Source organism: Puntigrus tetrazona, unplaced genomic scaffold, assembly GCF_018831695.1.
Source record: "Puntigrus tetrazona isolate hp1 unplaced genomic scaffold, ASM1883169v1 S000000148, whole genome shotgun sequence".
Taxonomy (NCBI): Eukaryota; Metazoa; Chordata; class Actinopteri; order Cypriniformes; family Cyprinidae; genus Puntigrus; species Puntigrus tetrazona.
This window is the reverse complement of record NW_025047824.1, coordinates 2,961,100-2,984,378: the sequence shown is the minus strand read 5'-3', so window position 1 is coordinate 2,984,378 and position 23,279 is coordinate 2,961,100. Positions and strand designations below refer to the sequence as shown.

Below are 23,279 nucleotides of genomic sequence, written 5' to 3'. Positions count from 1 at the left end.
TTATTTATTTTATATATATATATATATATATATATATATATTTTTTTTTTTTTAGGATTCTTTTATGATCAAGAACAGATTTATTTGAAACCTTTTGTACTATCGTAAATGCCTTTACAGTCACTTTTGATCATTAGATTATACAGCTGAGGACGTTCACATGGAAAGGGGTTATTTTTTTGTATTCTCGCTTCATAATTATGGTTGAAGCATCAATGTCACGTGGACTATTTTTTACAATGTCCGGGGTCAGAAAGCTTTTAGATTTCATTACATTTTTCATTAAGCAAAAGTGAATTATTACCGGCAATTTTTTGAAAGCTGTTTTTTTTTAAAGCCGCTAATCCATTTCAACCCAATGAAGTAACTCGTGCAAACAGTGCTTGATAAATATACTTTTTTATTATGGTACGTGGTACATCTTTGAGGCCACACAACTAGGATCGGTTAGACGACCCGTTGGTGAGCAAGTGATGTAATGCTGAATTTCTCCAAACCTATTCCCATGAAGAAATCAAACCCATCTATATCACGGCTGGCCTGAGGCTTAGTGAATCCTAAGCAAATTTTCATTTTTGGGTCAACTATTGCTTTAAACTCAGTCAATTTCACATTTTCCAGAGATCATGTACCATGTCAGAAAATACACCTAATTGTAATTCAGCTCCCACTGTGGGGTCTGTAGCTGAGAAAGCCATTAGCACCAAGAAATGATATTACACCCTTGACCTCGTCCTGCTGCCAGCGATGAATTTTTATGGCCAAGTTGTTTGTTCATCACCAGAGACATATGCGGAGGTAATGGCCTAGATCACTGCCAGTGTTGACTTGATTTTCAAGGCTTTGTTGATTTTGTCAGAAGTTACGGAGTGGAAATAAGACAGTTACTTGTGAATTGAACTAATTCAATGATCATTAGCCTTCTCTGGGCTATCCAGTCACCTATTTGCTTTTGGGGATCACGTCAGACCTCGGTTAATTAGCACAGATACGAGGTATCTTTTTGTTATAGCGAAGCTCCTGCTTGAAGATCAAAACATCAGCAAATAGATATTTCAATATAACATATCATTTTACTTGATTAAAGTTTTTGTCTTCTCTGTAAAAGCAACTTTCCTGGGTTTATAATTGCGTAATAAAAATACGTTTCATGAACTGATAGCAGTTAATTTACCTGATAACATTATTTAACTTATCATGGAATTATATTCCAATATCATTATGCCTCATTTACCTAGATATAGATAAAGAGTTGTCTGCTGTTTAATATTTTTGTTCTGTTTAAATCATGGGTGTGTTAGATTTGGGGAAATAAACAGCCGGAGAAAGCAATATCATAGTTAGAGCACTCATATTTTAGCCAGAAATGACGCTTTGAAATTATAAAATGCCTCAAAATGCTTCTTGACCAGACATTAATCGACTGACTGGGGTGTTGTGGATACCTTGTGGATTATTGTGCTGTTTTTATCAGCTGTTTGGTCTCCCATTTTGAAGACACCCATTCGCAGCATTGTTTTCGGTAAGTATTTCAGCGCTGCTAATGTAAATGAAACGAAAAAAATCATGGCTTAAGCATGTTAATGGCATATATTCAAGTTTATATTGCATTAACGGTTTAATTTAAATTAGCTTTAGATCATAAATCCTGACCTTTTTCACCTCTTCGTTGTGTCTTTGTCCAGTGGCCACATCTGCAGACATGCTCAGAAAACCCCCATTCCCTGTGACCCAGCACAGACCCAGGCGCAGTTTCGGTGAGCAGGACACTTTATCTACATGCCGGTTTTATGCGATGCGTTAAACGCCGCAAAAATATACAAAGAGAAAACCAGGTCAGATCACTGGAGAGATTTTAAGGTTGCTTTCCATAATCAGGTCTCGCAGAACAGCTGCATGTATAGAAAGCTTGTACTGCCTCCCACAGGCCGCAACGTTCAAGTGCAAGTTTCTTTCTGAAGGTCAAGCGTGAAGAGTTTGACTGTTTTCTCATTTTAAAGGATATATTTGCATAGGTTTGCATTTGGCTTTTTTTTTTTTTTTTTTTTTTTTCATTTGTGTGCTTATAGGTTTGCACTTTGACACTCAACCAACTGAATAATACAATCTGTTGGTGTTTGATCAAAATTACATTGATAGAATAAAATAAAACGTATTACATCAGGCAATTGTAATTTTTGGGTGGACTGTCCCTTTAAGATTTATAGTAGCACCGTCTAGTGGAAAAGAGCGTGCATATTTTTATTTATTTATTTTTTGCTCACTTCACAAAAGTGTCTTTTAAAAGTGATGCATTTTAATCTGAAACTGTCACCAGTGTCAGTAGATTTACTGTAGCCCTCATACCATTTTAAACCAGAAAATGAAAGTAGTACCCCCTTATTTTCTGTCCATGCACGCAGTTACTTAGTTACACAGAGATTAGAGGAAACATTTTGCACATTAAAATCTCATGCATAAATGCAATTCATATAAATGCTGTTATATAATGAAATAATAATGATTTTTTTTTTCCAAAGTCAGGGTTCAAAGTTTAATTTAAATGAAATAAATGTGTTATTAAAATAAAATAAAATGTAAATAATAATCAAAGCAATCTTCATTTAGTTTCACTTACTAAAACTGAAATAGAAATTACAAACTAAAAAGACAAAAATTTCAACCAAATTACTAACATTTTAAAATGATGAACGCAGAAAAAAAAACTATAAAATGTATTGAGGGGAAAAAAAAACGAATAATATATTGAAAAAATACCATTGATTTTGAAATAATCCTGAAACACGGGTTACTTGCGTCTGGAATTAGTTATTTATTCAGAACATGCTGTTTTGCAGCTTAGTACAATGGTCTTTAGGACTAAAAAATGTTTGTTATTCTGAAAGTTACAGCATATTCAATAAGCTCTTTTATTTCAAGCAAGAAAATTCAATTCAATATGACTATTATCTGTCTCCAGAATGTCTGCAGTATTCGTTCATGTATGTCTTATTGGCCACTGTCGAAATTTATAGATGGATCTCAAAGATAATCGTAAAAGGGGCTATGGGCATTTTATATCTGATTTAAAAAAAAAATAGTGAATTTTTTGATCTGTAATGCCTGACTTATTAAATACTAACCAAAATGAATCAACGTTGTTGTGGAAAAGAAACTATTTTTTTAACCTCTGAAACAAAATATTGTAAAAACAATAGAAAACATGTTTATTTGTGTTTTATATTGTAATAATCAGAATATCTTAGCAAAGTTTTGATCACTTAAGATAATTTAGAATTTCATTTTTAGTGAAATAAATTAATGTTTTTCATCTCGTTATGGGTACTAAAAGATTCTTGAGCTTGTATGTTATCGGCTCATAATGTCGCAGACAATCTCATTTTGACTCTTGATGTGTGTCTTTGTAGATTATCCGCTGGATAGCAGCTGAAGAAGGCTGTAAGATCACTTCACACTTCAGAGAGCTGGATCTGAGCTTCAGTCACCTTACATGCCCGGCCTGATCTTCTCAAGCATCCGTATATTGTCAGCTAGTGAAGCTCAAGCATGCCATTCGTGCAACATAAAGGTGAGGTAACATTTACCTTTGCTCAGCAAAATTTCAAAGGAGAAATACAATAATTTCTAATGGAATAGACTGGCAAGAATAGGCAAAAAAAACCCAGACTTCTGAGATAAAGGGCCCTATTGTAATGCTCTAAGTGCAGGATCTAAAGAGCATGGTGGGCATTTTGGTGTGTAAAAATTGCATTTCTGAGCTTATTTCTTCTAAGAAGTGACAGAAGAAAGTCTGGGAGATACAAAAAGAGCTGGGAGATACAAAAAAGAAGAAATAAGTTGTTCCATGCTATTAACAATTCACTTTTGTGTGCATGCAGTATTTGTCTGAAATTTCACTAATGCAACCGTCTTGATGCTTAAGTCATTTTTTTTTATTTGGTGGCAGATCGTTTAAGGGTCACGGGAAAACCCATGCATTTATTAAAAGCCTCCGCCTCTTGTTCAGGTACACCTTTTTTAGCATTAGTTTTTCCATTGGAATCACTTGAATTTCTCATGATCTGGATTCAGAGAAGCTTCCCCAGAGTTTCTGCAGCGGCATGACACGATAACACCATGCAGATGCTGCAGTCGGCTGCGCGTTCATGCCACAAATCTGTTCCACCTCAAACCGAAGGTGGTCTATTAAACTGAGATCTCATGACTGTGGAGGTCATTGCAATACAAGAAACACATTGTGGAAACAGTCCGAGATGACGTATCATTTTAGACACGGTGCTTAGCCATCAAAACACGGCTAGCCTGTGACCATAAAGCACTGCTGGGAAGTTCACGCAATATGCAATTGTTGTTAAATGGCCTAATGTGTCGAAAATGTTCCCATTACATTATCAGTACAGTTGACTGTTATCTGTGTCAGAATTCATCAGATCAGGTGATGTTTTTCTATACTGCTTTTTTCTTCTTTTTTTTTTTTATTACTTCGGCAAGGATGCATTAAGTTGATCAAAAGTGACAGTGAAGACATGTATAGCATTACAAAAGATTTCTATTTCAAATAAATGCTGTTTTCTTGAACTTTACATCCATCTAAGAATGCCGTATCATGGTTTTCAAATCTGAATTAAAGGATAATGCGACACCGAAGACTGGAGTAATGATGCTGAAAATTCATCTTTGTCTGACAGGAGTAAATTGCATTTAATACAGTTATTTGAAATTGTAATAATACTTTGAATATGTAAATGCTTCCAACATATCCTTTGTGAGCACAAGAGTAATTTTAAAGGGCAGTAAATATTTAGCTGAAGCCTTAAAAGTGACTGACATTCCAGTTGATATTTGCTGAAAAGAACAACACGGATAACAAGTGAGTGAATTACGTTGCATTTGTATGTTATTTAAGGGGACTGTAAAGAAAACAATCGTACTTGGCGGTTCTTTTCGAAACGAGCTTGCGTCAGGTGACATGCAGCACTGCTTACCGGTTTTTGGGTTCCCTGAGAACTGTACAAAAACAAGGCCTGATTCATCAGACACAAGCAGAACGGATTTGAGTGTAATTCATTTGTACGACCGCACTTGCATAACTTGTCTCACTGAATGAAGCGAATTACATAATAATGAATTTATAAACAATTTACACGGACTCCTCCTGCTATCAATAAGACCTGCTACAAAAAAAAGGAACTGCAATGTCACACTAAAGTAACGTCAAACCAGTAAAACTATATATATATATATATATATATATATATATTTATATATATAATATTTATTTATATATGTATTTATTTATATATTTAAATATTTGTGTCATGATCATTTATTTGATGAAAAACACAGTAAAACTATAATTAAATATTTATTAAATAAAATATTAAATAAAAATTAAATATTATTACAATGTAACTTTTAAATATATTTTAAAATGTAATTATTGGTGTGATTTAAAGCAGAATTTTTAGTTCAGAAATCATTTCGATATGCCTGCTCATTTTAGCCCCCCTCTTTCAAAGAGTCTTCGAAGGGCCTTTGAGTTTCTCAAACCAAAACCTTTCCGGTCTCATCGCTGTGGTCAGCAACGCACCCTTTTCATTGCGTCATGAGACTCGGAGCTGGGCTTTGTTGGTGAAATGAAAGTCCATAAATGGAGCAGCAACCGAGAGAAGCGCACTCACCTCGTTCTCGTTCACAACATCTTCAGCCGGCAGCCACTGGACAAAACACTTGAAGGTAAGATTTCGAACCTTCCTTCGTCTGTAGTTATGCAGGCACATGCGTAGCAGGATCAGTAATGTTATTTCGGTAACACTTTACAATAAGCTGTCATTTGCTGTCATTATTACACTATTCGGTAATCTTTGTTAATGTTATTTAATATAAATGCAGTTGTTTATTGTCAGTGTATGTTAGCTCACAGTGCATTCACTAATGTTAATGAACATTAACATGAATAATTTAAAAAATGCATTAATTAATGCTGACATTAATGTTAATATTAATAAATGCTCCAGAAGAATATATCCTTCTAGTCCATGTTAAGTAATGAACCTTATTGTAAAGTGTTACCGATAATGCCTCTGTTTTGCAAATGTCTTTTTTATGATACATGTTTGGTCAAACAATGGAGTACTCCTAATATATGATAAAAGGAAAATATAGGCTCTTTTTAAGAAATGGTTCAGTATGGATCAAGGTTGAATGCGCAACCTTTGTACTGTGTGCTGTCTCTAGGATGAAAGGGGAATGTTAGAGTTCAAAGAACTCAATACATAAATGCTATCTTACACTCATTGTATGTTAATTAAGGCAAAAAGATACGGAAGATAACAAAGTAGACCAGAGCCGACACAGCTACACAGGCATCAAAACTATTACTGCGCACTATTGATCGCTATTCATATCGGTCTTTGTTTTGTCTTGGTGATATGCATTTATTAAAGTAATCATGGCAATAGGCTACTTTTGTGTGTGTGGATTAATCATCCGATGCTGACATTCGAGCGATCTACGGCTATCGTTATCTAAATGAACGGGACTAATTCTTAATCCTAATCTAATTGGCAGCTAGTTCCCTAATTGGTTTATGGTAGCGTTATCTGAAAATACAGTTGATGTGCTGATTATGTCATCACGGATGTTAAGTTTTGTGATACGATCAGACGACGGTCGACCTTTGTGCGCTCTATTTCTCTCATTGACGAGAAAACAATGCGCGCGTTATGTAATATTAAGGCGCAAAGATAACAGAGGAATACAAAAGACGGCAACACCGATGAGAGCCATGATCCAAACGTGCATAATAAATGCGCACCTGTTAGCAGCTTAATACTAGCCTATTCTTTTTATACCAAAAAAACCCTAAAAAACATTTTGTTGTTGCTGATGTTTTATGCACTTTAACTTGTGATATGTAGCTGTTTTTAAATCAGCTGCGTGGGAAACATTCGAACGTTCTGCTGTTGTTATAGCAACTGTGGGAGGTAGCTGCAGGTAAAAAATCATTAACTTTCGAAAGGAAACATTCTTTTTTTGCCTGTATTCGTAAATATTTATGAATTCCGCGGGAAACGTTCGAGATATGTTGTTTCATAGTTGTCTAACCAACGCGACTTTTTTTGGCGTCATTTTAAAGTGTCAAGTGAAAATATGAAACTATCTATCTGTCTATCTATCTGTCTATCTATCTGTCTATCTATCTGTCTATCTGTCTGTCTGTCTGTCTGTCTATGTCTAGTAACAAGTCAGTGTCGTCGGTTTAACGCTGCCTCACGGAGCTCGTACGTCAAATATCACGTGCTTATACTAAAAACGAATTAAATACCGAAGCGAATTAAATTGAGTTGTTTTGAGACGATTCTGTATTGTTCTAAATGGTTATCAGACATCACAAGCCATCCACGGCGTAGTAAATGGTTGTGGTTTTTCACGTTTAACGTAGGCTACTGATGAAACTCGGAAACTGAGCTGAACACTCGGGTAAGTAGACCCTTGATTTGACTTTTGCATGCTGTGGTGTGTAAAACGATACTAAACCCTTGTGAGTATGCCTGAAGGTGTTTGGGCACTTGAGATGTGCACTAAAATGTCTAAGAAGCAAATTAAAGTTTGTGGTTTTGAGCGAGTATGCAAGTGTGATATGCATGAATATTGATGTTGCATCTAATGCAGTGTCATTCAGACACGTGAGGTCACACGGAGATTAGTAACCTGTAAAATGTGTGTATAATTATTCTTTATGTGTGTAATCTGTCTCTAATGTCAGTAAGCATGGCGTCAGTGCTGTCACAGCTCACGGGTCAGTTGATGGATGTTCAGGGTCTCCTGATATTTCTGTGTGTTCTGCTGCTGGTGAAACACACGCGAGATGTTCTCACGAACAACATGCCTCCAGGACCCTTCCCTCTTCCTCTGCTCGGAAACGTACTGAGCATTGGCTTCAGTGATCCAATGGAGATTTTTCCGAAGGTAAGTTTTCAGTCGTATGATGAGCAGCGATGACTTGGCTACTTCGGTTGTGTACGTTACAAGATAACATGTTGATTAGATTGCAGAGAGGTATGGAGATGTGAGCACTCTGTATCTGGGAAACAAGCCTTGCATACTGCTGACTGGATACGAGAGTTTCAAAGAGGCGTTTGTGGAGCAGGCGGACATCTTCACAGACCGGCCGTACTTCCCTGTGAACGACAAGATCTGCAAAGGGCAAGGTAGAGGAGCGCGGTGCACACAACCAGCACATCACTTTGAATAAAACCATTTGCAGTATGACTGCTGATAACGTTATTAAATCGGATATCAACCACAAACTATACAGCAATTTTGTAGAACATTTATAAAACATTTCTTAATTCTGCTTTCATTCAAGACATTAATATGAATTCACAGCATTTCAGATGCAGCTAATTTGTTTGTACTTGCTCTATCAAGTAATTTTTTTGATGTGAAAAGCTCCAGTGATGGTGGTAAAAATTTCCATCAGCAATAGCTACAATAGCAAGCTTTGTAGTTTAAGATATGCTGAACTATTCATGACATATATTGTGTTAATGGTTTTGGTGATTCGGATGTAACGAGAAATTGAATTTTCCTCTCTTTAAATAAAGAAATCCATTCATTCAATACTACGAAAAACGATATTGTAGATTTCACAGTTCAAAAGTTCTGCGCATTGAAAGTTATGCGCTGCAAAATGCTCCGCTTTCATCAAACCGCCATTCATCAACACATGACTGACCGCATTTACATGTTCTGCCATTGTGATGGTGTAGGAAAGTTTGGCAGGCTTTGTACTTTTCTTGGCACGGATTGATTTGTCATTATCAGAGTGTAACACAGCTTTGCAAAGATATGCAAATATAACACCCTACAGCAAATTTGCAGGCCATGTGTAATAGCTGTTGCTGATTTCACTTTAGCTATATTTTTACCCCCTAGGTCTGATCTTCTCCAGCGGACACATGTGGCGTCATCAAAGGCGTTTTGCTCTGGCAACACTTAAGTATTTCGGTGTGGGCAAAAAAACGCTAGAAAACTCCATTCTGCAGGAGTGTCGCTTTGTCTGTAGTACTTTGCAAGCCAAGAAAGGTCAGTGAGCACAATTTCTGTGATAGACGTCATACTTCTCAACTGGTTTTGAGTACATGCTGTGCTCTACAGACATTGATTCGAAAGTACAGTTTTCAGCTTTAACCGTTCTTCTTTTTTGTGCTTTCCAAGGTTTGCCATTCAACCCCCATCACCTCTTGAATTACGCAGTGGGAAATATAATATGCAGCCTGGTTTTTGGCTACAAGTTTGAGTATGACAACCATCGTTTTCATGAGCTGCTGCAGTATTCAGATGAAACCTTTAAGCTCCCCATCAATGTCTGGGGCCGGGTATGGGACCAAATTTATTTATTCGACCCTTTTCACAGATTGACAGTTTTTTCCTCTTGAGCGTAATATATGTTTTGAAGAATGTGTGTAATCTTCCTTTTTTTTTGCATTCTATATATTTAAAAACAGTATACTTCACATACATTGGCCTTAAAGTATAAAAACGAAGAAAACAAGTTAAAGTGCTTAAAATATATTGGTTATGAAATAGAAACACTATTGGGAATTGTGTTTGGAAAATCCAACAAATATCATTTTACCATTACCAGATATAAACACCCCCCAAAAAAACTTAACATTGACCAATATTTCAATTTAGCCTACCCCACTAAGATGACATCCACTTCCCAGAACATTGGGAACATCCCAGAACATCATAAAAATAAAGGCATGCTCGTTGCTGAATGTCTATGATTCATGAATTAACTGTAATTCACAAAACCTCTTGCTTTAAAAGCAGCATGAATCTGTTTTGCAACCCATTTGGATCTTACAAAGACATTATTTTTCTTGGAAATGACATATGGAGCCCCGCACATGGCATGCAGGGAAAAAATAGTAGGCTAAACTGCATGCATGATTTGCTTTTTCAGTTCCTCGGTTTATTCTGCACACGATGTAAAATCAAATACACAATTTATAAATTGAGGGAACGAATTAGTAAATCGAGCGTACAATTTAGCAAATCAAGGAACAAATTAGTAATCCCATACACGTTTTAGCAAATCTTGTGCACAGTTTATGTGCGGAGCTTCGTAAAAACATGCACTAAAAAAATGCAGAATAAGGCTAGGAACACCCAGTTAAAAAAGTAATTATGATAAATTTGATATTGACTCTTGAGGTAGATGCATTAATTTTAAGTTAAAATGAAAGCCATTTTCTGCAAAGATTTATAACGTCAAACGTGTTTGTCCCTTAACAGCTGTATAACACGTTTCCCGCTCTGATGTCCCTGCTGCCAGGAAAGCACCAGACTACATTTGCCAATCTTTCCAAGCTTAAGCTCTTTTTTAAGGAGGAAATCGCGAAGCACAAAGAGGACAGAAACCCATCTAATCCTAGAGACTACATTGACTGTTATCTGGATGAAATTGAGAAGGTAGCTGATTTTAGCAGATGCTTGCGTAATGAAGATGCAATCAACTTAAGGCTTTTCTTGGGTTTTATGCACATTAGCTAGCTGATAATTCAAGCATTTCAAATGAAACGCCCCCACATTTTTACTTCGGATTACCACACAGGGTCGCTCCACTATAGCCATTGCTGTGTTTAACCTTTTAACCCTATTGTTCCCAGAGTAAGGACACTGATGCAGAATTCACAGAGGAAAACCTGATACACTGCGTGTTGGATCTGTTTGGAGCAGGAACGGAAAGCACTGCTAAATCACTGAGCTGGGCTTTACTCTACATGGCAAAGTATCCAGAAGTGCAAGGTGGGCCGCCCCTCTTTTAACGCTAAGTCTACTTGTTAGGCCCATGTGCATATGCATGCCCACCTACTCTGCGCGTTTACTTTCTGTAGAGAAAGTCCATTCTGAGATTGATCAGGTGATTGGACAGACACGTCAGCCCTTGATGGAAGACAGGGCACATCTGCCGTACACCTACGCTGTGATGCATGAGATTCTGAGGTTCGCAAATGTTCTCGCCTTCATTCCCCCGAGAGTTGCCAGCAAAGACACCACAGTAGCAGGATGTCTCATACCGAAGGTAAGTCATCAATTATTGTTCGTAGAATAGAATCCAGGTCATATTTCAACCGGAAATTTTACAAGTAGATTTCACTGTATATCCCAGTGATTATTCTCAGTAGATACAGCAATAGATTCAAGGATTATGGAAGAGAGGACTTTTTTTCAGTTATGTTTAAAGGTGCTGTATGTAGGATAGACACCGATTGGTTGAACTAGGTATTGCAGTCCAAATTCAGAATATTGGAGTTTTTTTTTTTCACCCGGCACCTCCTTAACGCACAGGCAGGTTGCCAGATTCCCACTCAGAACACTTTTGTTTGCCAGCTCCCATGACTGAGATGAAGTACGGTGTGTTTTCCACCAACTGGCAACTCGGGGTTCAGAAACACGATTAGGTAAACTGACGGTGGGCTGCTTTTACAAACCAAAACAGGCCGGAACACACATTTTCAAAGGAAAATAACAGACAGTAGCACTGTTTTTTTGATAAACAAGTATGTTAACTTAGCGTGTTTCTTAAATATCTGCAAAAATACTATGGTATTTTTATGCTTTAGTAGAGTCACAATCCTACAAACAGCACCTTTTAATTTTCGATTTTTCCATTTGACAGGGTGTGATGGTGCTGCCTATGCTGAAGCCAATTCTGGAGGACAAGAACGAATATTGCAATCCATACGAATTCGATCCTGCTCACTTTCTGGATGAAAATGGCAAATTTCTGAAGAGAGAAAACTTCATTCCCTTTTCAATAGGTAGGTCACAAAGAGGAACAAGTAACATACAAACTACTGAAATAAGTAAGTTACATTGTTTTACTTTGTTTCTGAAAGAGGTCTTTTATGCCGACCAAGGCTGCATTTATTTGATCAAAAATACAGTAAAATTGTGAAACATTATTACAATTTCACAGTTGAATAATTTTTAAATACATTTTAACATGATCCTTCAGAAATCATTCTAATATGCTGATTAACTGTTTAAGAAGCATTTCTTTAAAAGTGTAAAGTTTAAAAGAACAGCATCTATTTGACATAAATATTTTGCAAGACTATAAATATCTTTATTGTCACTGATCAATTTAACGCGTTGTCGCTGGATGAAATTATTAATTTCTTTGAAAATGTCTCTTACTGACCCACAAACTTTTAAATACTATATATAAAGTAACAATAATAATAAAAAAAACTGATCCAGAGCCTGATTTCTAGGTAAGAGGATGTGTCCGGGTGAGCAGCTTGCTCGTATGGAGCTCTTCCTCTTCTTCATCTCTCTGATGCAGCATTTTAACTTCCTGCCACCTGATGGAGAAACACTGAGTCTCAAAAGGACAGTTGCCATCGCTTCTGCTCCTGAACCCTTCCACATATGTGCTGTACCTCGTTAATGTCACACGATTGCGACATAAGATAAAAGAATACGCCCACTGAAACTCACTGTGAAGCACGAATAAGGATTTGTTTCTGTTTGGTAACACGAAACACTCGTAGTGTTGTTTGTAAGTTATGAAAATGGCTTTTTTATTTTCATTGAATTTGGTTTTAATTGCTTTTTACCATATTTGACCTACATACATTTTTTTGGATGATGTCAGTCGTGTCTGGAATCGAAGCGAGCAAGTCAGTCAAATGGTTGCAAAGCATCTTTCCGCATTGATAGACGTTCAGATGTTTTATCTGTAAAAGCTTGAATTGAGAAGGTAATTTCTGCACTCCTTGGCTTCACAGAATAGCAGTTTTTAGTATTTTTATGTTGTTGTGGTGCCATCAGCTTTGTCATTATATAATTTCCCTATGACTGCTGCCGAGTCATTGGTCACATGGCAATTACGACTCAGGTGATTGGTTAAAACATCCTTTTCTGGCCAGCTGCCATATAAATGACTCAGTCAGTCTCTGTGTCTTTCATCCAAAGCGACTCATTCATATTCTTACGCAGCTGCTGTTGTTTCATATTTGCTGCCCTCTGCAGTAGTCTCGGGTAATAAAATAACCTTCACTTAAATCCGTTTTTTATGTCTGAGTATTTCTTTATTAATCATCATTGTCCCGTTTAGACTACTTATCGCAAAACAAACTCCACTACACTTATACAACAGCCTTTATGGAGTTTAAAATGGAATTATTTTGTCAGGTTGGTTGATCTTATCTTTTTATCCCCTCATTTATAATTAATTTTAAGCAGCACACTGATCGTTTTATATTTAGTTTGACAAAAATAAATGCGTCCGTAAAACATAAGCATACTGTTTTTCTCTTTCCGGTCAGATATGTCTATGCTGTATAGCTGCAAGTACAGGTTACAGGAAAAGAACTGTAGAAATAATTCACTTATGTATTCATTTAAGGCTTTTATTTTCAAAATTAGATTTCTTTTTAGCCAAATTTTTCCAGCTTTAAGATTAATTTAAAATTTTGACAGAAGAACCTGAGGACTGAAGCGTCACAGTGCAGCATAATCACATCTTTCTGTGGATCAGATCCAGTGGGAGTTGATCACATCCCCGCATGCAGCTCACACACTTGCACTTTCTGACCGGGAACGAGACGGACACTTCATTTCCACAATGTCTCCAGGATTCACAGCCATCCTGGACGACGCTCTTGACCACATGACCACAAGGGTTGTTCTTTCCACACGCTCCACTGCATTTACAGTCATCCTGCTCCACAACAGACTCACGAGCACAGCATGTCACACAGCTGCAAGGCTTCTTGGGAACAGGTGCAGAGCACTTCACTGTGCTGCAGTCGTCCGTCCTCACTCTTAAGGACGGGAAACGGCCCACTTTCCAGAAGTTGTTGAGGACTGACTTATTACAAGACATAGTGTGAGCTGCAACAATAGAAGAGAGAGATTGAGAGGAAAAAAATGTCATCTGTTTATTAAAAAGCATTGGTTTAGTTTGTGAGTTACAGGGTTACTTACATGTTTTCAGTTGTTTTTCTTGACTGAGTTCTAAAGGTCTTTCTGGAAGCAGCTCTTCTCTCGCTCTGATGTTTCTCTCCTCAGAAGCCCGGTATATATTCACATCTTCATCTCCACCCTCCACAGCTCAGACATGAAGAATGTTATTTTTCATGGGAGGGATATTTTAGTGTTCTTCATGAGTTGCACTGATTTAATTTTCTTTACAGTATTACATAAAAGAAAGTGTCATTTTTGCTTACAGGTTGGAATGATGATTTATGAATAAACATAATTAAAAGCAATTTAATGAATGGCATGTCTGAATGGAATCTTTATATTATGCAATTGTTAATGTCGTGCGAAAACATTTTCATTTAATTGGTCAAATGATTAGATGTTTTTGTAAAAACAAATAAATTCCATTACTTTTTTTCTAGTAAAAACCCTTTTTTTTAATTTAACTTGTATTATTTCTTTTTATATCTCATGAATTAAACTTTTTTTTCTTCAGAATTATGACTTGTTTTCTCAGAATTGACAAAAAGTATGAACTAATATTAACTCAGAAATGCCTTTTTGTTTGTTTTTGTTGTAATTACACACAAATTACACACAAGTAACACACACATCAAACTTGTCTATTTTTATCTCCATTCCACAGAACTGCTGCTTTTCCGCAACGCTGCATCTTATTTTTGTTTGTGCCATAAAGGGGTGTTATCAAACTAGGGAGTGAAGAAATCAGATGCTTGTCAGATTAAATTACTTGTTAAATCTACTTTCACATCACTAAAATGAATCCCATTCACACTTATGTAATGCCGCAGGCTGTGAAATCTAATGTTAAATACAAGTAAAATAATCTTATGTAACGCTATAAAGACTGCACTGCTGTATCTACGTTTAAATAAGTGACACTCATCCTAAACACTAAACCTGCCCTCTCCTGAAAAATAACATTCTTCATGTCTGAGCTGTGGAGGGTGGAGATGAAGATGTGAATATATACCGGGCTTCTGAGGAGAGAAACATCAGAGCGAGAGAAGAGCTGCTTCCAGAAAGACCTTTAGAACTCAGTCAAGAAAAACAACTGAAAACATGTAAGTAACCCTGTAACTCACAAACTAAACCAATGCTTTTTAATAAACAGATGACATTTTTTCCCTCTCAATCTCTCTCTTCTATTGTTGCAGCTCACACTATGTCTTGTAATAAGTCAGTCCTCAACAACTTCTGGAAAGTGGGCCGTTTCCCGTCCTTAAGAGTGAGGACGGACGACTGCAGCACAGTGAAGTGCTCTGCACCTGTTCCCAAGAAGCCTTGCAGCTGTGTGACATGCTGTGCTCGTGAGTCTGTTGTGGAGCAGGATGACTGTAAATGCAGTGGAGCGTGTGGAAAGAACAACCCTTGTGGTCATGTGGTCAAGAGCGTCGTCCAGGATGGCTGTGAATCCTGGAGACATTGTGGAAATGAAGTGTCCGTCTCGTTCCCGGTCAGAAAGTGCAAGTGTGTGAGCTGCATGCGGGGATGTGATCAACTCCCACTGGATCTGATCCACAGAAAGATGTGATTATGCTGCACTGTGACGCTTCAGTCCTTTAGTTTTTTGTTAAAAAGTGGGATTAATCTTATAATGAAGCTGTAGAAATGAGGCTAAAAGTATAAAGTGAACTCAAATGTTAAATAAAAGCATTACAAAGAAAACATGAGTGAATGGTTTATTTCTGTTAAAACTACCCTTTTCCCTCCATAAAAAACTGACCTGTAGCCTACTGACGGTAAAAAAAATCTGACCAGAAAGAACAAACCATTAATTGAGTTCAGTTCACTTTTATTTGTATAGCGCTTTTCAGGATACAAACCATTTCAAAGTAGCTTCAAAGAAAATGTAAGTTTCTACATTACACTGAGTGTATTGTACACATACCAGAACTGTACAGTAAAAATCAAGTTAGTTAAAGCTGCAGTCCATACATTTTGCCTCTTTGTCGCCATCTATGTTGGAAAACCTGGATTTGTAGTTCCTTGCAGAGTTATATTGCATGGGGTTGTACTCCGGTGGGGCTCCAGCGCGGATGAAGCTAATGTTTGGAGGAGTATGTTTAGCTGTCAGGCACAGCGCCGGTGTGAATCCTGTACACTGTAAAAGAAAACAACAACATAAATAACAACTTGCTGCCTACAAATTTTTAGTTGAGTCAACTTTAAATTTTTTGCTGCTTAATGTTAATTTAAGTGACAACTAAAATATTTTACTTTTGCTAAACTAAAAATGTTTAGGCAGTGAGAAACAAGTTGAAACAAACTTTTTTTTTTTTTTTTTTTTTTTTTTTTTTTTTTTTTTTTTATATACAATGTACTTCATAATCACAGATTTATACCTACGTCTTAGAATATATGACCCCAATAAGAAAATATTATCATCTGAAAAAGTCTGCAATGCTTTGTTCTGACTAATTGAGGAAAAAAGCATTACAATAAATTGCACAGCCAATCAGCATTGCACGACTATACGTGTGTTGTTATTAACCTGTAGATTTAAATGTATGTACAGTTTAAGCTAGTTGTGAAATCATTCGAATTTCATATTGAGAAATTCTTTTAACCCAAAAAGCAAACTGTGCTCTACTATATTGCATTCAATAGTATAGTAAAGTTGGCATCGTTTTCTCTTCTCAGGCGTTCGGTCAACCTAGATCTTTGAAAGAGTTAGATCCAGGCTGAAGCTTGCGTAATTTCCTAGTTACCTTGCAATGCCAATTCATGATACACTGGGTAACCTTTTGAGCAATTTTGCCGGGCAGCTTCTTTTGAGCAATGTTATTTGTGCACTTTTCAATTGACAATGGGTAACAAATTTCTATCCGGATAATTTAGATCCTTCTTGAGTCCTGTGTCCCACCTGGTTGAGAGGTGAAGAGAAAAAGTAGCATTGCTGCTGTTCCATTCAAGCAAAAGATCAGTGAAGTGCAAGGTTGAGAGACGCATTATGTGAGATGTGTCTGTTAACTCTAGATTTACACGGATAGAGTGTGTCTGAACCTCGAACGCTATCAGGAAGGCTATTTCAGAGTTTGGGAGCCTAATGCGAAAAGCTCTAGCTTCTTTAGTGGCCAAACGTACAGAGATTTTTTTACTTTAAGGGGCATGATGGGTTGTAGCGTGATAGAAGAGGGCCATAATTTAGAAATACAGAACCTATAGGTGCAGAGACACTAAAATTAAGGTAATATGATCATATATTCTTGACTTGGTAAGGACTCTAACAGCTGCATTTTGGAATACCTGTAGCTTTTTATTGAAGATGCAGGATCAGCTAGCAGTGCATTTTAATAGTCCAAGTGTTGAGGTCATAAACGCGTGAACTATAGCTTTTCTGAAACTGGTAACATGGGCCGTAGATTGGCAATTTTTCTAAGATGTTTGTGCAACAAAATTAAATCTACCAACAGCCACATCTCTGACTGCAGAGGAAACAACAGTACATCTGTCTAGATGCAAACTGTAGCCTAAGAGATACTGTGTACGTTTTATTTCTGCAATAAGTAATATCTCTGCCTTATCCAAAATGAATAGGAGAAAATTATTGGTCATCCAGTCTTTTATGCCACTGCCTAAAAATATACAAACAACTATAATTATTTTAAAGATTTAATAGTCACGGTCATGATATTTACCTGATATCAGACATGATACCTCATTAATCATGGACATTAATCATGATACCTAATCATTCATGGAAAATTCTTCATATCAAGTACAGTATAAGAGCAGTTTTTACAGTGTTTTGAGGTACAATTTTAAAATGTGAAAATCTTGATCAATACCACATTCTGTGCATGTTTGCAAGTTTAATATTACAGAAATAATCCTCTCATGTGCGCATAATTTTAAACATTTTTATTTTTCATTTATTTACTTTTGTCCTCATTTAACAGCTTCATTAAAAGATCAAACTCAACAATAACAGGAGAACCTGAGGACTGAAGCGTCACAGTGCAGCATAATCACATCTTTCTGTGGATCAGATCCAGTGGGAGTTGATCACATCCCCGCATGCAGCTCACACACTTGCACTTTCTGACCGGGAACGAGACGGACACTTCATTTCCACAATGTCTCCAGGATTCACAGCCATCCTGGACGACGCTCTTGACCACATGACCACAAGGGTTGTTCTTTCCACACGCTCCACTGCATTTACAGTCATCCTGCTCCACAACAGACTCACGAGCACAGCATGTCACACAGCTGCAAGGCTTCTTGGGAACAGGTGCAGAGCACTTCACTGTGCTGCAGTCGTCCGTCCTCACTCTTAAGGACGGGAAACGGCCCACTTTCCAGAAGTTGTTGAGGACTGACTTATTACAAGACATAGTGTGAGCTGCAACAATAGAAGAGAGAGATTGAGAGGAAAAAAATGTCATCTGTTTATTAAAAAGCATTGGTTTAGTTTGTGAGTTACAGGGTTACTTACATGTTTTCAGTTGTTTTTCTTGACTGAGTTCTAAAGGTCTTTCTGGAAGCAGCTCTTCTCTCGCTCTGATGTTTCTCTCCTCAGAAGCCCGGTATATATTCACATCTTCATCTCCACCCTCCACAGCTCAGACATGAAGAATGTTATTTTTCAGGAGAGGGAGATTTTAGTGTTCTTCATGAGTTGCACTGATTTAATTTTCTTTACAGTATTACATAAATGAAAGTGTCGTTTTTGCTCACAGTTTGAAATGATAATTTATGAATAAACTATAATTAAAAGCAATTTAATGAATGGCATGTCTGAATGGAATCTTTATATTATGCAATTGTTAATGTCGTGCGAAAACATTTTCATTTAATTGGTCAAATGATTAGATGTTTTTTTTTTAAAAAAGAAAAGGGAAAATAAACAATAATAATTAATAGTTCCATAACTTTTTTTTCTAGTAACAAATTTAAACTCATTCCTGAATAAGACCAGACTTTAGAATGTAAATAGTAAAGCAATTATTTACAAAAAGTATTATTTCTTTTTTTTTCTCACAAGTTTACATCTCAGAAACTATGAATTAATATCAACTCAGAATTGCCTTTTTTTGGTTTTTATTGAAATTATTTGTGAAATGTCCTAGCAATTTCTGAGTGAACATTGTTTCTACACCGTTGTTTATATTCTGTCAGTTATGTTGGATACACACAGTCCATACACACGTCCTCATAGTCACACTTTTCCACACACACACACACACACATCAAACTTGTCTATTTTTACCATTATTCCAAAGAACTGCTGCTTTTCTGCAATGCTGCATCTTGTTTTTGTTTGTGTCATAAAATTGTTTTAGAAAACTAAAACTAGAGTGATAAAATCTGCTTTATTCCATGCTTGTCAGATTAAATCGAAATACAATTTGTTAATCTGTCTCATTAATTCTCCTAGATGACAAATAAGTTGTTTTATTCCTCCTTTCACATTATCACTAAAATGAATCACATTCACACTTATGTAATGCTGCAGGCTGTGAAATCTAATGTTAAATACAAGTAAAATAATCTTATGTAACACTATAAAGACTGCACTGCTGTATCTACGTTTAAATAAGTGACACTCATCCTAAACACTAAACCTGCCCTCTCCTGAAAAATAACATTCTTCATGTCTGAGCTGTGGAGGGTGGAGATGAAGATGTGAATATATACCGGGCTTCTGAGGAGAGAAACATCAGAGCGAGAGAAGAGCTGCTTCCAGAAAGACCTTTAGAACTCAGTCAAGAAAAACAACTGAAAACATGTAAGTAACCCTGTAACTCACAAACTAAACCAATGCTTTTTAATAAACAGATGACATTTTTTTCCTCTCAATCTCTCTCTTCTATTGTTGCAGCTCACACTATGTCTTGTAATAAGTCAGTCCTCAACAACTTCTGGAAAGTGGGCCGTTTCCCGTCCTTAAGAGTGAGGACGGACGACTGCAGCACAGTGAAGTGCTCTGCACCTGTTCCCAAGAAGCCTTGCAGCTGTGTGACATGCTGTGCTCGTGAGTCTGTTGTGGAGCAGGATGACTGTAAATGCAGTGGAGCGTGTGGAAAGAACAACCCTTGTGGTCATGTGGTCAAGAGCGTCGTCCAGGATGGCTGTGAATCCTGGAGACATTGTGGAAATGAAGTGTCCGTCTCGTTCCCGGTCAGAAAGTGCAAGTGTGTGAGCTGCATGCGGGGATGTGATCAACTCCCACTGGATCTGATCCACAGAAAGATGTGATTATGCTGCACTGTGACGCTTCAGTCCTTTAGTTTTTAGAGAAAGTGAGATAAATCTTTTAATGAAGCTGTAAAAATGAGGCTAAAAGTATAAAGAACTCAAATGGTAAATAAAAGCATTAAAAAGAAAACATGAGTGATTGCTTTATTTACGTAGAGTTAAAACCGACCTGTACTTGCAATAAGGCAAAAATAATAATAATAATCTGACTAGAAACATTACACTTAAGTTTTACTGATGCAGCTTATTTTGTCAAGCAAAATGGAAAACAATAAGTTGCTTAGAAAAGTAAGTATAAGAGTCGTTTTAGTCAGTTCTGAGTTCAATCAGAGTCCTTATTTTTTTAATATACATACTGTGTATATATATATATATATATATATATATATATATATATATATATATATATATATTTTTTTTTTTTTTTTTAATTTATATTATTATTTATTTGTCTGCTTCAAAAAGGTTTAAAACATTTGATCTTTTTATTAGAAATTATCAAATTATTAATTTGACACCACCTATGTCATGGCCCTCATGGCCCTCTGTGAAAGTGTAAATTAGGATATGAATAATAAAAAATGTCCATACATTTTGTCATTCTCAGAAATATTTATCTGTGCTTTTTTTGATGTAAATATTTTTTAGAAGAAAATTCAAGATTATTCATTGAAATCATATTATTTATTTCCGTACCTTAGTAACTCCTCAACCCCGGTTACACAAATCACTCTCCTCCCATAAAACTGATCCTTACGTGACATCATATAACTCTTCTGAACAACACTGAGAGCAGACACAAACAAGTTACCACAGAAAAAAAACAGAACCTGTGTGCTTTCATATTTTCATATTTATATGTTAAGCAGTATTTCTCTCTTCAACCCCGTTACCGTCTTCAAACCCATTACACCTACATTTTTATGAATTATTTTTTTATGATTATGAAATAGTAATTTAATGTTTGTTGAACTGAAATGTTCTGACCAATCATATGAATACTGGTTTTAATTAAAATTGTATAGTTCTTTGATCAAAAATTACGAGGTTGCTCTCAATTTTAGTCTGTAGTATAGCAACTGTGTGAGATTTTATATAACTTTTATATTTGCAAATACTGAATTAGTGCGAGTGACATATAATTAATAGGAAAATGTTGATTTTGTTACAAATACTTTTTATGATCATATTCCGGGAGCTCCCACGGTGTCCATAACGGGGTTGAAACTAACAGTGTCCATATCTTAGAATAATGACCCGTGATAATACAAATCAGGGTGTGAAGCTTGATGTGGGAATAATATGGCTTTCTGGAAGTTAAATATGCTATTAAGGCTGTGGGGTGTAACACATTTTGGTCAAAAATCTAAAAACGTGTAAGTCCAAATCGTACCGGTTTCGTGGAATGACTCATAAATAAGAGAATGAAAAGTCAACCAAACGAATAAATTGATTTTTAACTTGTTTCACTCTGTTGCAGTTTATTTTGCAATAAGTAATAATGTAGAGCAAGAATGATTATCAAATAAAGGCACAGTAGTTTGGACTATGTGTTTAAATGCAACAACTTTACATTGTGTGTGTGTCTTTGTGTGTGTGTGTTTGTTTGTGTGTGTGTGTGTGTGTGTGTGTGTGTGTGTGTGTGTGTGTTTCACTACATACAGTACTTACATTAGCCCTTCCAACTAGTTGTGTGGTATTTTATATTTTTAGCTCTTCCTAAAACGTGTGTACATCTGTAACATACTAATAAATATTTCTAGAATTTTAATATCAGGGCAAAAATTATTAAACATATGACATTCACTGACCTCCTGGCAGAGTTTAACAACACAATAATACTGAACTGATGCACATCATTCAGAATGTTTTTATTTTTTTTTGCATATGTATGCAGATAGATACATACATACAGTACATAAATACCCCTATTCATAAATAGTACTATTCAGCAAGCATGCAAATTCATGTGCCAAGCAGAAGGAAAATAATGCAAAAATGCCTAAATATATACAAATCATTATTATTATGTTTTTTCTTTTAAGTTAATAGTGAATGTTATTATTTTGTCCTGATATCTAACACAGATACTTCATTATGAATCTGGAAAGTTATCAGGTACAATATAATATATTGTATTTTTATACAGTGGAGTTTACTTTGAGGTAGTATTCACAAATGTAGTTGTGAGGGGGTGTTTTAAAATATGTATATATCTATATTTGCATGTTTGCATAATTAATACGACAAAAGTAATCCACTCAAGTGTGCATACATTTAAACGTTTTTATTTTTGCATTTGTTTTTTCTTTGTACTTTTATTCTTATTTTTACAGCTTCATTAAAAGATTTATCTCACTTTCTCTAAAAACTAAAGGACTGAAGCGTCACAGTGCAGCATAATCACATCTTTCTGTGGATCAGATCCAGTGGGAGTTGATCACATCCCCGCATGCAGCTCACACACTTGCACTTTCTGACCGGGAACGAGACGGACACTTCATTTCCACAATGTCTCCAGGATTCACAGCCATCCTGGACGACGCTCTTGACCACATGACCACAAGGGTTGTTCTTTCCACACGCTCCACTGCATTTACAGTCATCCTGCTCCACAACAGACTCACGAGCACAGCATGTCACACAGCTGCAAGGCTTCTTGGGAACAGGTGCAGAGCACTTCACTGTGCTGCAGTCGTCCGTCCTCACTCTTAAGGACGGGAAACGGCCCACTTTCCAGAAGTTGTTGAGGACTGACTTATTACAAGACATAGTGTGAGCTGCAACAATAGAAGAGAGAGATTGAGAGGGAAAAAATGTCATCTGTTTATTAAAAAGCAATGGTTTGTGAGTTACAGGGTTACTTACATGTTTTCAGTTGTTTTTCTTGACTGAGTTCTAAAGGTCTTTCTGGAAGCAGCTCTTCTCTCGCTCTGATGTTTCTCTCCTCAGAAGCCCGGTATATATTCACATCTTCATCTCCACCCTCCACAGCTCAGACATGAAGAATGTAAGTCTTATGGGAGCAAAGTCTCAATGACTTCATT

At 36.4% G+C, this 23,279-nt stretch overlaps 1 protein-coding gene and 1 long non-coding RNA gene across 4 annotated transcripts; both read left to right on the top strand.

Annotated features, from left to right (window-relative positions):
* Nucleotides 1-79: 79 nt before the first annotated feature.
* LOC122332790 lies at nt 80-5,217 on the top strand. Its single transcript, XR_006248532.1, has 3 exons — nt 80-1,522; nt 1,686-1,757; nt 3,408-5,217. It is a non-coding gene; the product is annotated as an uncharacterized LOC122332790 (long non-coding RNA).
* A 304-nt stretch (nt 5,218-5,521) lies between these two features.
* LOC122332787 (cytochrome P450 2J4-like) lies at nt 5,522-13,086 on the top strand. Of its 3 annotated transcripts, none has more exons than XM_043230188.1 (11): nt 5,522-5,736; nt 7,445-7,482; nt 7,769-7,971; nt 8,051-8,213; nt 8,941-9,090; nt 9,223-9,383; nt 10,309-10,485; nt 10,683-10,821; nt 10,911-11,098; nt 11,696-11,837; nt 12,294-13,086. In XM_043230188.1, the coding sequence occupies exons 3-11, from the start codon at nt 7,774-7,776 to the stop codon at nt 12,467-12,469; spliced, it is 1,494 nt and encodes a 497-aa protein (XP_043086123.1). In that variant the 5' UTR covers nt 5,522-5,736; nt 7,445-7,482; nt 7,769-7,773; the 3' UTR covers nt 12,470-13,086. The 3 variants fall into 3 exon arrangements, with proteins under 3 accessions (XP_043086123.1, XP_043086122.1, XP_043086121.1); XM_043230187.1 differs by lacking the exon at nt 5,522-5,736 and adding an exon at nt 6,093-6,996; XM_043230186.1 differs by lacking the exons at nt 5,522-5,736; nt 7,445-7,482 and having other exon boundaries at nt 7,492-7,971.
* The last annotated feature ends 10,193 nt before the right edge of the window (nt 13,087-23,279 follow it).